General features: G+C 36.3%; 1 protein-coding gene across 14 annotated transcripts in view; it reads right to left on the bottom strand.

Moving 5' to 3' along the window:
* LOC127514061 (KICSTOR complex protein SZT2-like) overlaps positions 1-16,713 on the bottom strand; it is a 105,788-nt gene that overhangs the window by 34,644 nt on the left and 54,431 nt on the right. For 9 of the 14 annotated variants that reach the window (XM_051896420.1, XM_051896429.1, XM_051896422.1 and 6 more), the window contains 6 exons: positions 13,709-13,793; positions 11,417-11,467; positions 3,806-3,982; positions 3,294-3,485; positions 1,834-2,036; positions 1,483-1,649 (listed from right to left, as the gene is read on the bottom strand). In XM_051896420.1, coding sequence (XP_051752380.1) covers positions 1,483-1,649; positions 1,834-2,036; positions 3,294-3,485; positions 3,806-3,982; positions 11,417-11,467; positions 13,709-13,793 — 875 coding nt within the window. The remainder of the gene's footprint in view (positions 1-1,482; positions 1,650-1,833; positions 2,037-3,293; positions 3,486-3,805; positions 3,983-11,416; positions 11,468-13,708; positions 13,794-16,713) is intronic. The other 5 variants (XM_051896426.1, XM_051896431.1, XM_051896434.1 and 2 more) reach the window with 1 other exon arrangement.

The following is a 16,713-nucleotide window of genomic DNA, read 5'->3' as shown; positions in this document are numbered from 1 at the left end:
TTTAAAGGGAGCACACTGAGCTTAATTGGAGCAGCAACAATTTTTAATTAATAAATATTCCATTAAATTTAAAGGTCCAGATTTTGCAAAATAAATAATCTAGATCATGTATTAAGTTTATACATATTTAAATATGAACAACTATTATTGACAATTTCTATGAAATTATACTTTTTCTTATTGATGTCACACTGAAGCTGTGTGATTTTCATAGTAGTGCACCCTTAAGCTCACCTAACAATAATATGAAGTCTTTAAAAATTGCAGCATTGTAAAACCACAGACCATCAATAAACTGTAAATTTGTAATATTATGGATTTAAAAGTACAAGCCAGTAAGGCCTGTAAAGTAATATATTAGTGTAGCAAACAATCTTATACAGCTAGTAAGCTAACTATGTTCTGTAGCATCTGCGCTATGTTGCTAAAACTATCTTTTGGATCTAACTGTAATTATTTTCCACATGCAGGTTCCAGGTTATAATATGCAAAAGTCTAAACATTAATCTCTTAATTTTGTAGCAAGTAGTTATAACTACCCCCAAAAAAAGGCTTAACCACCTTAAAAATGCACATTTAAGGGGCTCCTCTTTTGGTGAAAGTTTTCAGACAGCTTTCAAAATGGCCACCAGACAGTGTGAACACATGGATACCCATATCTCAGTGTGCAATTGCATCCAAATTGGCATCTCTGAGACTGCCAGGAAGAACTGGCCAAAAAACATTTTGGAAATCTGATTATTCTGATTTTGCACATTAATAAAAATTTGGGTATTTGGCACAATGAAGGTGTGTTTCAGTGAACAGTTTGAAATAAACTACACAAATAAAACTGCATCAATCTAGTAGTATTTAGTAATATTTTCTTTTTAATTTTAGTTTAACTTTTAGTCATTTTTAAGTGCTTTTAGAATTTCTATTCGTTGTTTGTCCTTTATTAAATATTTCTACTTAGCTTTAATTGATTTTTTATTTCAGTTTTAGGTTTTAGTAATTTTAGTACTTAACAGTAACAGCAACATTTCTAATTTTCATTTTACATTGAAGTGTTACATCTAATATTTATTTCAGCTTTATTTCAATTAATGAAAAATTTTGGCAACACTTTATTTTAGGGTCTTTTAACTAGTTTTTTAGCTTATTAGCTTGCATATTACTAGAATATTGGCTGTTAATTAGCACTTATTAAGCAAATATTAATGCCTTATTCTACATGACCTTATTCTACATTCTTAATCCTACCCAGTACCTAAACTTAACAACTACCTTACTAACTATTAATAAGCAGTAAATTAGGAGTTTATTGAGGGAAAAGTCGTAGTTAATAGTGAATGTGTGTTCCCTATACTAAAGTGTTAACAAAATTTCTTAAAAGTTTTAGTTAATGACACAGTGGATCAGTTTTTTGTCTTACCATCCTGAACATGTTCATTTTATAATGGAAAAGCTTGTGCAGACAGGAAACAAAATGTGTTTTTGCACCTCTGGGCCTGCTCTTGTTCGACTGCCATGGCTTTCTCATGGTTCCACTGCTGTTTGACACTCTCCGTCTTGTGTCTCCGTCTGCCCATGCGGCTGTCCTCGGCACGCTCTGGTATAATGTCATCCGTTGTCTTTGGACTGCCAAGTTCAGAAGTTTCTGGTTTACTCTACCAAACACACACACACATCATAAGACAGATAACTGGCACCAGTCCAATCATTTCTCCAGCATTTATGCTTCACTGAGCATCATGCTGACCATCAATGCAATTTTGGAGGGGTTGACAGTCGTAATTAATGAGAGCAATTTGCTGTTAATGAAGACAGCACATGCTGAGTGAGCACACGCACCAACATTTCCCAGAAGCTGCGGCGGGTTGTTTTGCCCGTGGGCGTGGTGGACTCAGGTGTGCTGGTTCCTGTGGTCGGGGTGGAACTGGGGGCAGAAATCAGGGTGATGGGAGAGGGGCTGCTTCTGAGCCCATGGGCTCCACTGGGCCGCCGATGACTCTCCTTCACCTCTTTACTGTCACACTGCAGAAGACTCAAGGGAACTACAGTGACAAAACACTAAAGATCAGCAAAACAAGAGCAAAATACACCAATATACACTACCATTCAAAACTTTGGGGTCAGTAAGATTTTTTTTTTTATGTTTTTGAATAAAGTCTCTTCTGCTCACCAAGGCGGGAAGGCAATAATTGTTTTCTAAAATGTAATGTATTTCTGTGATCAAAGCTGAATTTTCAGCATCATTACTCGAGTCTTCAGTGTCACATTATCCTTCAGAAATCATTCTAATACGCTGATTTGAAACATTTCTGATTATTATCCCTTGAAAACAGCTTCATATTTTTGTGGAAACGCTGAGCCTTTTTTTCAGGATTCTTAGAAAGTTCAAAAGAGCAGCATTTATTTAAATCTTTTGTAACATTATGTCTTTACTGTCACTTTTGATCAGTTGAATGCATCCTAGCTGAATAGAAGTATTAATTTCTTTAAAAAAAAATCTTACTAACAAACATTTGAATAACATTGTATGTATTGAGCAACACATGTGACACAAAAAAAAAACCAACAAAAAAAAATTTGAGTTTCTAGATTCCAACTCTAGACATTCATCAACCAACTTCATGAGGTGCATCCAGGGATGCTTATAAACAATATTGACAAACATGGGTACTTAAATGATTTTAATTTCCATTAAAATAAAAATTGTAGATTTTTTTATTTTAAAAATATATATACATTTATTCTAAGTATGATTTGCCTACAAAATATATTTCAAATATAGCAATAAAGATGCCTTTAGATAAAAAGATTTGGTAACACTTCAGTTTAGGACCCAGTTTTCACAATTAACATGCTTATTAGCATGCATATTACTAGGATATTGGCCGTTTATTAGTACTTATAAAGCACATATTAATGCCTTATTCTGCGTGACTATATTCTACAACCCGTTAATCCTACCAATACCTAAACTTAACAACTACCCTTACTAACTATTAATAAGAGGTAATTAGGAGTTTATTGAGGCAAAAGTAATAGTTAATAGTTAGTTAATAGTGAGAATTGGACCCTAATCTAAAGTGTGACCAAAGATTTTTATCATGTTTCACATGATAAAAGTCCGGTATGATATTTAATATTAGTGTATTTTGTCTTGTTCCACTGGCAGTTTGATAAAATATCCAAAAAAAAAAAAAAAAAGTTATACAGTGACCAGAACCTGTCAAATCTCCAAAATGACAAAAAAAGCGCAATAAAAGTAGTCCATACAGCATATCACATGGGCATCAGCTCCTCACCTGTGCTTTCATCCCGTTGGGTGGAAGCAGGCAGACAGAATGTGTCCAGACATAACGGGTTGGGCAGCACGCGCATCTCCATGATGACGTCGCAGAGGGCATGGCGTAGGGCTGCCCTCAGCCTGTCTGTCAGCTGCAGCGGGCTAACATTACCCTGTTCCCACACGTCAAAGCGCACACGCATAGCTGCACCTGCGCACAGGGGTCACACACATACATCATGACACATGCATTTAAAGTCGGCATGAAATGGAAGTTGCGGTAGTCTTTTCTTTCCTATTGTGATGTATATCTGAGGGAATAGAAAAAAACGTAGGGCGGGGCTTGATTTTGTCCATAGGAAACTGATTGGATTGTTGTGGTTTGCTATTGGTGGATCTCATGTAAGTGACAGGTTGCCTCATCCTTGTCATCAGAGAAGAGAAGAGATGTCATTGCATTGAGGGGAAGTTATTTTGGTTAAAGATTATGAGTGCACATGAATTACTGTTTGTTTGCAAAAGCTTCCCAACCTGAGCTCTGGCTGAGAGAGTCCACCTTAACAACCGTCGTCAAGGCCTCAAACTGGTCTGGCTGGAGGGAGATGGTGGAAACGTCAGCTCTGAGCGCTGGACCGCTGCCGTCCTGAGCGGGAACTTGCAGCGCGCAGCCTTTAGAGTCGACGAATGACAGCACGATGCAGGCAATACCTGGGGAGCGCAGCACATGAATAGGGTAAGAGGAGAAAGTGATGGAGGCGAGAACTAAATGAGCTTGACAGGGAGCTGAAGAGAACATCATGAATGATGCAAAAAATGATGCAAACTCAAATGAAAGCAATAAATTGAACTAGTGCTGAAAGACAAACGGGGGTTTGCTATAGAGACGCATGCTGTATGTTTGTGTCTCTTCAAACAAAGCCACTTTCTGTGCTCAAGGGGCTCAAGGGGACTTTTATTAAAAGTAACAGATTTTTTATGATTTTTGTTATGTGAATGTCACATTAAATCATCTTTAAACTTTTTAACATATCCTCATCATTTCTTTTGCTTCTTTTTCAAATACCCTTCATGTGCAGACCAAAAGTTGTATATCTGGGGGGAAAAGAAGAGAAAAAAAACTCAAGGTAAATATCAACAGAATGTTTTTATTGGGTGTAATTTCCATTCAAGCTGTAATTTAGTCTAACTATGCAAAAAGTGTTAAAATGTTATTTAATTGTAGAGATGCTCTGGTACTAAATTTCTCAGCCAATACCGATAGCCGATTTTTCAGATTATTGGAGAGGCACACTACATACAGTTGTGGTCAGAATTATTGGCACCCTTGATAAATATGATCAAAGATGACTGTAAAAATAAATCTGCCTTGTTTATCCTTTTGATCTTTAATTAATAAAATTAGCAAAACTCTAACCTTTCATTGAAGGAAAAGAATTGAAAGTGGGGGGGGAGGGAATCACATTATGAAATAAATGTTTTTCTCCAAAACACATTGGCCACAATTATTGGCACCCTTATATTCAATACTTTTTGCAACCTCCTTTTGCCAAGATAACAGCTCTAAGTCTTCTTCTATAATGCCTGATGAGTTTGGAGAACTTCTGACAAGAGATCAGAGACCATTCCTTCATGCAGAATCTCTACAGATCCTTCAAATTCCCAGCTCCATGTTGGTGCTTCTGCTCTTCAGTTCACTCCACTCATTTTCTTTAGGGTTCAGGTCAGGGGACTGGGATGGCCACTGGCAGAAGCTTCATTTTGTGCTCAGTGACACATTTTTGTGTTGGTTTTGATGTTTGTTTTGGATCATTGTGCTGATGGAAGATCCAACCACAGCCCATTATTGGATTTCTATCAGAAGCGGTCAGGGTTTGATTTTTTATCTGTTGGTATTTGATAGAATCCATGATACCATGTATCTGAACAAGATGTCCAGGACCTCCAGCAGAAAAATAGGCATGGGGTACTTTTTATCCATGTGTGCACCAAACCCATCTGGTGGGTTTGCTGCCAAAAAGCTCTTTTTTTGGTTTCATCTGACCATAGAAGCCGGTCCCGTTTGAAGTTCCAGTCTTGTCTGACAACTGAATATGCTGGAGATTGTTTCTGGATGAGAGCAGAGGATTTTTCTTGAAACCCTCCAGAACAGCTTGTGGGGATGTAGGTGCTATTTGATCATTTTTTTTAGACTTTCTGAGACTCAAGACTCAACTAATCTCTGCAATTCTCCAGCTGTGATCCTTGGAGAGTCTTTGGCCACTCAAACTCCTCCTCACCGTGCATTAGGACACTATAGACACACATCTTCTTCCAGGCAGATTTGTAACATCTTTAGTTGATTGGAACTTCTTAATTATTGCCCTGATCGTAGAAACGGGGATTTTCAATGCTTTAGCTACTTTGTGAAGCTCAACAATCTTTTGCTGCACATCAGAACTATATTCTTTGGTTTTACTGTGATGAATGATTAAGGGAATTTGGCCTTTGTGTTTCCGCATGTTTATACTCCTGTGGAACAGGAAGTCATGGCTGGACAATTTCATGTTCATGAACACCCTGGTGTGCTTAAAAAAAAAAAAAAAAAAAAAATGTAAATATGAATGGGAATATACTTCAGAGATATTTTACTCATAAAAAATTCTAGGGGTGCCAATAATTGTGGCCAACGTGTTTTAGAGAAAAACATTTATTTCATAATGTGATTTTCCCCTCACTTTCAATTCTTTTCCTTCAATGAAAGGTTAGATTTTTGCTAATTTTATAAATTAAAGATCAAAAGGATAAATAATGCAGATTTATTTTTATAGTCATCTTTGATCATATTTACCAAGGGTACCAATAATTCTGATCACAACTGTATAATGTTTGGCGTAGGGAAAAAGCACAGACCTGGCAACCCTGGCTTAAACTACGGCTGATTTATAGAGTCAAATGGAGCCTGCCTTAACATCGCTATTTTTCAACTGTTAATCCGTTATTGTTGCATTAACTCTAAATTCAACACAACACACATTTTCTTCACACACAGTATGAGTTGCAGTCTGACACATTTTTCCACCCCCTTTTGATTGACAGGATATAAATCGATACTGATCTGACTGAAGGCTGATAATGAAATAATTACTATTATCAGCCGATACACCGGTGCATCCCTATTTAATACTTTATTTTGGATCCATTTAATGCTAGCTATGAAATTAGTTGGTCGGCTAGTCAGACATTTTATCCTAAAAATGCTTAAAACAGTTTCCACAACTGTCATTTCCACCACAAAACACTAGAAATAACAATACATCATTTGAGATGTGGTGGAAATGGTCATAGACTTGTGGGGAAAAAAAAAAAAAAAAAAAAAAAGACAGATTTCACCTGTAATTTATGTATATACACTGTTGGGCATTGTTAATATGCAAATTAAATAAACAAGTTCAGGATGTTTTCACCGAGAACAGGGGATTTTGGGTGAAAAAAGCAATGAGTTATTGGCAATGCAACAAAACAATGTTGTTTTTGTTAACTGAAATTAATACTATTAAAATAGTTTTGGTAATTGAAAATGCTGAAAAAAAATTTGATATAAATATTACATGAAAAACTTAAACGAAAATAAGACATGTTGCCTAACTGAAAAAAATACATTTAAGTTGAAGTGCTAAAATGACTAAAATAGAAATAAAAATAAATTAAAGTAGAAATAGTTAATAATTAAGAAAACAAAAGCTAATAAAAATGGCAAAAGCTTATAACAAAATTACTAACAATTCGTCATTGTGGCTTACAAGTGTATAAAGTTTTAAGTGAGTTTATTTTCTAAAAGTCCACAAGGCTGAAAGTGCCCATAGTTGAAGAAACACCAATATATGTGTACCCTTAAATTATATAAACACAACAATATTTCAGAAAACAATGCCTCTACTTGAGTACGAACTCTCATAAATCCTTTAAATGGGTTTTTATGCTGTTGTATTGACTCGGTTGTGCTGTTTACAGCGTGAAGCCAGGCGGCCTCGCGAAGCCGTGGCTCTGATAAGCGCAGAAAGAGAGAGATTTCCATCATTAGATTCTCAGAGATCGATGGCGCCTTCGCTCCAGTGGTTGTGGCTATAAAAAAGCCTCGCAAACAGAGCGGCGGTCGCATTAAAAGGCATTAGCAGCAAACACTGGAGCGCGAGGGGGATTTATCCAGCTGCTTGTATTAGCGTATGCCGTTAGCGGTTTGAGGGATGATCGATGTGTAAGTGTGTGTGTGCCAGATATCAGATACTAATGCGGCGCACACACAATCACCTGAGATAAATAAGCAAGGTGAAATCACCGCTGTGCTCTCACATGCAGTGTGCATGCATTCTGCATAAGTGTGGCCTGGATACATGAAAGTATGTATTTGTTCTGAAGCACTCTTTACACAAGTACGCAAGCATAAATGCTTCCATCTAAGCAAGCTCAATTTCATGCACCATTGCTTTTTTGAAATACGTCAGAATGTGATTCATAATGCAACGCAAGTACGTGTTGCTTTCAGAGCAGTGCCAATCAATGAGCAGCTTCTCAGAATCATGTCTTTGCCCTCTCATCTAAGAACTCCGTTTGCTGTGATCTTTTAAGAGCACTTGATGAGGTGTGATGTAGTGTGGCGTGACCCCTGCGCTCCAGTGAGACTACATGAAGACATAGAGAAGAGCCCTTCAGTCTCTGCTAGACTCTGAGGCTTCAGTCAGACAGACAGACAGTGCATCATGGAAGTCACTTTCTGATTTATAATGACGCTGGTCAGTAGCAGTAAAAATAAAGTTGCATTACAGAAAATAAATTATCATATACAATGAAAAAGAATAAATGTAACATTACAAGCAAGTTTACAGTAAAAATGGGTTGTTTTGAGAGATACCTTAAAATTAAGATGAAATCAAACAAGTCTCTGTGTGATTCATCACATAAGATTATACAGTAGCATTTTACATTAAGGCTGTATTTGTTAACATTAGTTAAACAGAACATGAACTAACATTTCTTAACTAGTTTCTATGTTAAATTCTACATACTAAAAATACATTTTAACATTAAAAGTTATTCTAATGTTCAAAAGTTTGGGGTCAGTATGATTTTTGTTGGAAGACATTAATACTTCTATACAGCAGGGATGCATTAAATTGATTAAAAGTGGCAGAAAAGACATTTATAATGTTACAAAAGATTACTTTTTCAAATAAACGCTGTTGTTTTTTTTTTGTTTTGTTTTTTAAACTTTCTATTTATCAAAGAATTCTAAATGTTTCTTGAGCAGCAAAACAGCATATTAGAATGATTTCTGGAGGATATAAGGAGGAAATAAATTACATTTTAAATATATTTAAATAGAAAACAGTTATTTTAAATAGCAATTATGTTTCACAATATTACTTTTTTTTTTTCTTTTTCTTTTTTTACTGTATTTTTACCAAATAAATGTTTTTGTTTGTGTTTTTGTTTTTGATTGTTTGTTATTTCGACTCCAAATTTCTACATAAAAGTCTTTTTTATTCTGGCTAGTTAAATTCTTTTCGGGCTACCAAAATCTCAAAAGTGCCCGCCCGAAGGGCTATCAGGGAGTTTGAAATTGTGAGCCCTGGGGTGTGTAGCTTTTCATTTCTTAAACAACCATGTAGGATGACACATCATGACCATATTCCAGAATGACAATGTCAAGATTCATCAGGGTTAAAATTGTGAAAGAATGGTTCAGAGAGCATGAAGAATTATTTTCACACATGAATTGGCTCCTCTGAGTCCTGATCTTAACCTCAGTGTAAGTTTTTGGGATGTGCTGGAGGAGACTTTACAGAGTGCTCACCTCTTGCATTGTGAATACAAGATCTTGACTAAAAATTTATGCAACTCTTGATGGAAATAACATCATAACATTTATTTCCATCAAGAGGTGCATCAATTTTTGGTCAAAATCTTGTATTGACAATGCAAGAGGTGAGCACTCTGTAAAGTCTCATCCAGCACATCCCAAAGACTTTTAATGAAATTAAGTTCAGGACTCAGAGGTGCCAATTTATGTATGAAAATGATTCTTCATGCTCTCTGAACCATTCTTTCACAATTTGAGCCTGATGAATCTTGACACCGTAATAATGATCCATCCATAGACTCTTAAGTATTTGCCCATTAAAATCCAAACAGCGACTTTTTTTTTTGGCCGGGCAGTGTATATCACTGCTGTGTTACACTACTATGCTATTCATAAACTTAAATAATACAACTCGTAATAAATATTAAAACTAACAATCAATTTTAGTTTATTTTCTGGAAACAGCATAATTTGATTATAAAAAGCTGGCGAAACGCCTTAGCACTATTCGGTGTTTAATAATATAAATCATAAAATCAAAGCAAAGGGTCAGTGCAACATGCATCTCACGCAAGTGTGAGCAGAATCTGCTTCAGGAAAAGCTCATCTCTACAACAAAACTGTCAAACACATGAAAGCACTGAAGCTAGTGGCCCACTAATGTTTTCCCCTTCAGATTTCAGCTACATTTATATCAGTTTTTGAAAATGAACGTGTACGTGATGGAGTCAGTCAGCGGGTGAATGTTAACAGCCTTGTCGGTTTGACAGCTACTGTCTTTGTGGCTTCATGAAACAACAAACATGAAAAATGAGCTCCAATTCACACAGTCTGCAGCTTAAATGTTGTTTGGTACTTCCTAAGCAAACACAAAGGCACATATTGCAAATTCTACAGTAAGATGTCAATCGTGGTCCATGGTGACCGTCTGCACAATGCTCTTTTTCTTGGTGAATTTCACACTGACTGACTGCAAAAATTAGTTTTAATATGCTCCAAAAGCATTCAACATTTCCTAGCGTTAGCAAGGTGTTTTGAGTTGGTAATTGGGCAGCTAGCTTAAAGGAACAGTTCACCCAATTTAATTTTCTCTCATATTCATCTGCATATCGGTGCAAGACAATCTGTAATCCAGTTTCCCATTTTTCAATCTGAACATGAGATTTTCAGCAAATAGCCGATTAAAATTCCATCGGTTCCTCACATAAAACTATGAAATGGCTTCAAAAGATTGGGAATATAGTGCACAGGTCAACTGGACAACTTCTATGATGCTTTTTATCATTTAGAATTCCTAAAGTCTCTTTTGAATGGTATGCGTACCACGAGTGGTACAGAGGAACACTAACAGGTTAAAGCTATAATGTCCATGCCCCCTTTCAATTTCAATATTTGGAAAAGCGCAGCTCAGAGATTATGTTAAACTTCTCCTTCTGTGTTCCACAGAACAAACAATAGCTATGTTTCCATCCAAAGTTGCAAATTTAACTTGTGTGTAAAATTGGAATATCATATCAAACATTTGCGAATAAAGCACCAGTTCCATCTAGAAGAAAACAAAATCGTCAATTCCTGATAAACTACCGCAAAATATCACTAAGAAAAATGGAAGTTGCTGCAGCAGGAGAAGCCACTGTGGGTCTTTTTTCATATATAATAAATTACTTGCGCCTCAGAGCGCACAGAAGAAACAATAAACGCTGTCATGATTATCTTGCTTTCAGAGGCGGATGCCTGCTCTTTTGGAATGCAGTCATGTAAGACAGTTCTGGGAGATAATTATACCGAGCCACTTTGACGACAGACTTTTCTCAGCCATTTCAGAATGATCAAACCAACATTTCAGATGCTGTGCAATAAGATCGGTCCACTGGTTAGTCCAGTTATGCCATCCCATCGTGCAACATCACATGACTTTTTTGATGCGCAACAAGGAATTTTTTTTTTAGTAAATGTGTTTCCATTGTAGTTTAGGTGCATGTTTTCTATCAGATAAAAAGTTTATTTGCTTCAATTGAGTGCACACGTTTTTTATGCAAATTTTTAAAACGTATGCACATCTTGCCGTTTCCATCCAGCGTTTTTTTTATGTGATATCCCAAAATGCGCATAAAAATAGGTGGATGGAAACATAGCTACAGTGAGTTAGAAAGACATGAGGGTGAGTAAATGATGACAGAACTTTCATTTTTGGGTGAACTACCCCTTTAAGCTGTGATCATGTGACCATGCAGTACCACACACAGTCAGTGGGGACAGCCACAGGATACACAGCAGAAGAGTAAAGTAGGTGGAGGGTCTTATACCTTGAAACTGAGAGGTTGGGAAGAGATTCTGAACAAGGTCCGACATTGTACCTGAGGCACAACAGACACCCACAGGACAGAAATGGTGAATGACAGACGGGACAAATCAACATGAATGATCAACCAATAAGCTGTGTTGGGGATTTAAGAGTAACTTTGCCAACTTAAAGTTGCAGTGTGCAATTTCTTTGTCACTTACAGCAATAAATGGAACTAAACTCTTTGAAGTTACATTGAGAAGCACAATGTCAGCAAATCTGTTTAATTTAAATGAACCAGTTCAAAAAACAGATTTAAGCAATTCAAGTCGTCAATGAATGCTGCTCGCAAAAGTCCCTGATATAATAAATAGGGTTAAATTCAAGTTTGAATCAGTCACTGTAATCTGCATCCTAATTGTTTTTGTAAAAGATTCTGATTTACATAAATAATAAAAACACTTCACAGTCATTTAACAATTTAAATTCTGAGTTGCTTGGCAAGCTACAATTTCAGCAAACTAGAGGTAAAATTTAAATTTATCTTTAATTTAAATAAAGCTGAAATAAAATATAAAAATTAGATGATAAATCTATTTAAACTTAAACAAAAATGAAAATTAAATGAAAGTACTAAAACCAAAACAATTTAAAGTTAAATAAATATACATTTAAAAAAAAAAAAAAAAAAAATTACAAAAGCACATAAATTACTAAAATATAATAATAATAATAATAATAATAATAATAATAATAATAAATATAATAAAATATATAAAAATAAAATTCACAAAATACTCAATTCAAAATATGAATAATATTAATAAAGAATATAAATAATGCTAAATTAACACTGATTAATGTACTTGCTTAGGGTATGTTTTGAGTCATAGCAGGACATGTAATGGCTTGTGGGAAATTTTAAACTCATTTCATACCCACACTGCACTGGTCAGGCTGATAATACTGAACATCTTACTGAAGTCCTGCCAACTGGCTGCCTTTCAAAACCCTATAGGAGCTGCTCCGACCTCACAGGAACTGATATTACTGTCATCCTGCATCAATGAACCCACAAGGAGACAATTCCAGGAGCCACGAGGCCCTTTATTTACATTCTGATGAAGTGCATGAGCTGTAATGGTGGAAGAGCATCCAGTAATGTTCCTTTTAATAGCAGGTGCATTAAGAGATCTTCAGGAGCAGCTCTGGCAGGTATTTGGGTGGACTGTCAGTTCATTAGTGGCAGGGAAAGTAAGGAAGAGGAACCCTGTGGCTCCAGGCCGGAGCTGCTCCCACTTCCACTGTCTCCACCTGACAATTATCTCTCTGCAGTTTGGGATCAAGTCATATTAGGACCCTAAGAGGCTTGTTAAAGACCCTTCAAGTTAATGAGACAGACCTGAAGCTTCCCCTCCGCAGCTGTTAAAAGTACTCACAAACTTTCCACTTGTACTTGAGTATATTTATAAACTCCACATTCACCCCAAAGGAGTGTTAAAACACCCTGATTTTAGAACCTAAAGGGGTCGGATGCAAATTTCAGATAATATTTAAAATAAAATGTTATCTTTAAAGGCCAAATTTTAAACTGTACCATAACTTTCCACTTAAAGAAGTTATACACCCATTTTCCTTTAAGCCCCGTCAGTAAAAGAAACATGGCATAAGACAATTGTTTTTAGTCATAATTATGCTATAACTGTGGATTTTGTCTAACTATTAACCATATTTTATATTATGACAAGGTCTTCTAATAGAAGACTGACCATTCACGAATTCATAAAAAATGTTTTCATGAACATTTGAGTCCTTAATATTATGTACTAACTTCAACCACTGCTTCTATCTACCTATACTAATACTAAGACCAATAACTACCTATTAATGTACAATTAGATCCAGGGGTAATGACTTTGTTATAAAAAACAAATGAATTAAAACCATAAATAAGACTGTAAAACCAATGTGTGTTTGGGTGGAGGAGCTCAGTCACACAGCACAGGTGTAAACAGACAGAAATGTGCTCCGCTTTTCAATAAGGCTGAAACGAAACAACACTTGACCAGTCAGCAAATCTAGCGAGATGGAGAGAAACTGTGCCAGCAAACACTGATGGAAGAAAGAAGTAAAACTCACTAAATTTCCGGAAGGTAAACAGTCCTGAATTATAAATTTTGTATAATTCAGGACCTCAGAAACAAGATTTAGGAGGTGCTAAATGAGTCACAGTGAGATACAAATCAAGCCTGAGAAAAACAAGAGATGTGGAAGATGTTTTCTTGCTGGGTTGGGAGAATATAAGTCTCTTTACCTTTTCCTCCTGTTCCTTGGCCTCCAGGTTTATTGTACAGGTAGATGTCATGATCGGGCAGCTCGCTGCTCAAATGGAAGTAATGCTAAGAGAGAACAACAGCAAGAAACAAAGAAAACAGATTCATGGAGACTGATCATTTAAAAGGAATGGTAACACTTTACAATAAGGTTCCATTAATTAATGTTAGTTAATTAACTAACAATGAGCAATTCATTTGTTACAGTATTTATTAATCTTTGTTAACGTTAGCTCAGGTCCATTAAAGGATAAGTTCACTTTAAAATGAAAATTACCCCATGATTTACTCACCCTCAAGCCATCCTAGGTGTATATGATTTTCTTCTTTCTGAGTTAGATTAATAAATATCCTGAAGCATCCAGGCTTTATAATGGCAGTGAACGGAAACCACCTGTTTGAAACTCAAACAAGTGCATCCATCCATCATAAACGTACTCCACACAGCTCCAGGGGGTTAATAAAGGCCAACTGATGCGAAGCGATGCATTTGTATAAGAAAAATATCCATATTTAACAAGTTATAGAGTAAAATAACTAGCTTCCGCCAGACTACCCTCCGTATTCAACTTAGAAAGAAAGTGTAACACCTTGCACAATTCAAATCACTTATGCTACGTCCTACACCTTCCGTATTCAACTTACGAAAAAAGCGTAGGACGTAGCGTAAGCATTTTGAATATTTCAATAGTTGAATATGGAAGGTGGTCTGGCAGAAGATAGATATTTTACTTTATAACATGTTAAATATGGATATTTTTCTTACACAAACGCATCGCTTCGTGTTAAAAGGCCTTTATTAACCCCCCGGGGCTGTGTGGAGTATGTTTATGATGGATGGATGCACTTGTTTGTGTTTCAAACAAGTGGTCTACATGCACTGCCATTATAAAGCTTAGGATCATCAGGGTGATTATTAATAGAACTCAGATTGTGTTCGTCTGAAAGAAGAAAGTCATACACACCTAGGATGGCTTGAGGGTGAGTAAATCATGGGGTAATTTTCATTTTAAAGTGAACTAATCCTTTAATTAATATTAACAGATACACTTTTTAATTTCAATAATCGTAAATGTTGAAATTGACATTAGGTTTAATAAATAATATTAAGTTAAGTTTAAGTTTAATTAATAAATGCTTTACAAGTATTTTTTATAGTTAATTCATGGTAACTAATTAAATAACTAATGTAAACAAATGGAATCTTTTTGTAAAGTGCAACCAAAAAATTATGTATGCACGTATACATATTTTATTTATTTATTTTTATATCTTCATAATGACTCAAATTTGAAGTTGCACAATATTACCGTTAAGCATATCGGTACTGGCCATAATTACTGATTTTTCATTGTAATTGGTATGATACTGATAGTACTGATATTGGAAAATAAAAGTTTTACAATTCAAACAGTAAACTCTTTTTCTGTCAGGTTTCAAAAGGTACTAAATGCAGACATGTTGTAATTATAATCAACTGTTCACCATTATTTGAGGAAAGCACCATGATTATGTGCACTTAAAATTCTAATCACATATTGGCTTCTAAAAAAAGGGACATTTAAGAGAATACAGAAATGCAACAAAGTGTGTGTTTTTAATGTCTTGCCTCCCGGTGGAGAAGTGTAATATGGGAGCTCTCTGAATGAACTCTCAGTGACCTGTTAAACTGATCCACACTCAGAGAGCATAAAAGTATAAACACATTTGCAGAGCCCTGCTGCGCTCACGCGTTATCTGTAGTGGTTCGCTTCACACTCACATGAAAGTATAAACGGCTTATTACAAACCACTTCGTTTCACTTTTTTAAAATATTTACGTAATCACCAGTATTTCTGGGCAATGGATTTCAACAGACAGTTTTAAAATGATTTGTAAAAGTGAAGAGTTTAAGACAACAATACATTACTTTTGAAAAAGAGTAATTTTGTATATTATATATATATTATATATATATATATATATATATATATATTATATATATATATATATATACACACACACACACACACACTGCTCAAAAAAATGAAAGGAACACTTTGAATACACGTCAGATCTCAATGGGGAAAAATATCATGCTGGATATCTATACTGATATGGACTGGGTAATGTGTTTGGAATGAAAGGATGCCACAATCTTTTGATGGAAATGAAAATTATCAACCTACAGAGGACTGAATTCAAAGACCCCGAAATTCAAAGTGAAAAAACGATGCAGCGGGCTAGTCCATTTTGCTAAAATTTCATTGCAGCAACTCAAAATGGTACTCAGTAGTTTGTATGGCCCCCACGTGCTTGTATGCATGCCTGACAACATCGGGGCATGATCCTAATGAGACAACGGATGGGGTCCTGGGGTACTTCCTCCCAGATCTGGATTAGGGCATCACTGAGCTCCTGGGCAGTCTGAGGTGCAACCTGGCGGCATCGGATGAACCGAAACATAATTTCCCAGAGGTGTTTGATTGGATTTAGGTCAGGCGAGCGTGGGAGCCATTCAATGGTATCAATTCCTTCATCCTCCAGCACCAGGAGGAACCCAGGACCCACTGCACCAGCGTAGGGTCTGACAATGGGTCCAAGGATTTCATCCCAATACCTAATGGCAGTCAGGGTGCCATTGTCTAGCCTGTAGAGGTCTGTGCGTCCCTCCATGGATCTGCCTCCCCAGACCATCACTGACCCACCACCAAACCAGTCATGCTGAACAATGTAACAGGCAGCATAACATTCTCCACGGCTTCTCCAGACCTGTTCACGTCTATCACATGTGCTCAGGGTGAACCTGCTCTCATCTGTGAAAAGCACAGGGCGCCAGTGGTGGACCTGCCAATTCTGGTATTCAATGGCAAATGCCAATCGAGCTCCACGGTGGCAGGCAGTGAGCACAGGGCCCACTAGAGGACGTCGGGCCCTCAGGCCACCTTCATGAAGTTTCTGATTGTTTGGTCAGAGACATTGACACCAGTGGCCTGCTGGAGGTCA

The sequence above is a fragment of the Ctenopharyngodon idella genome, chromosome 6 (assembly GCF_019924925.1).
Source record: "Ctenopharyngodon idella isolate HZGC_01 chromosome 6, HZGC01, whole genome shotgun sequence".
In the NCBI taxonomy this organism is placed as follows: domain Eukaryota; kingdom Metazoa; phylum Chordata; class Actinopteri; order Cypriniformes; family Xenocyprididae; genus Ctenopharyngodon; species Ctenopharyngodon idella.
This window is presented reverse-complemented; position numbering and strand designations above follow the sequence as displayed.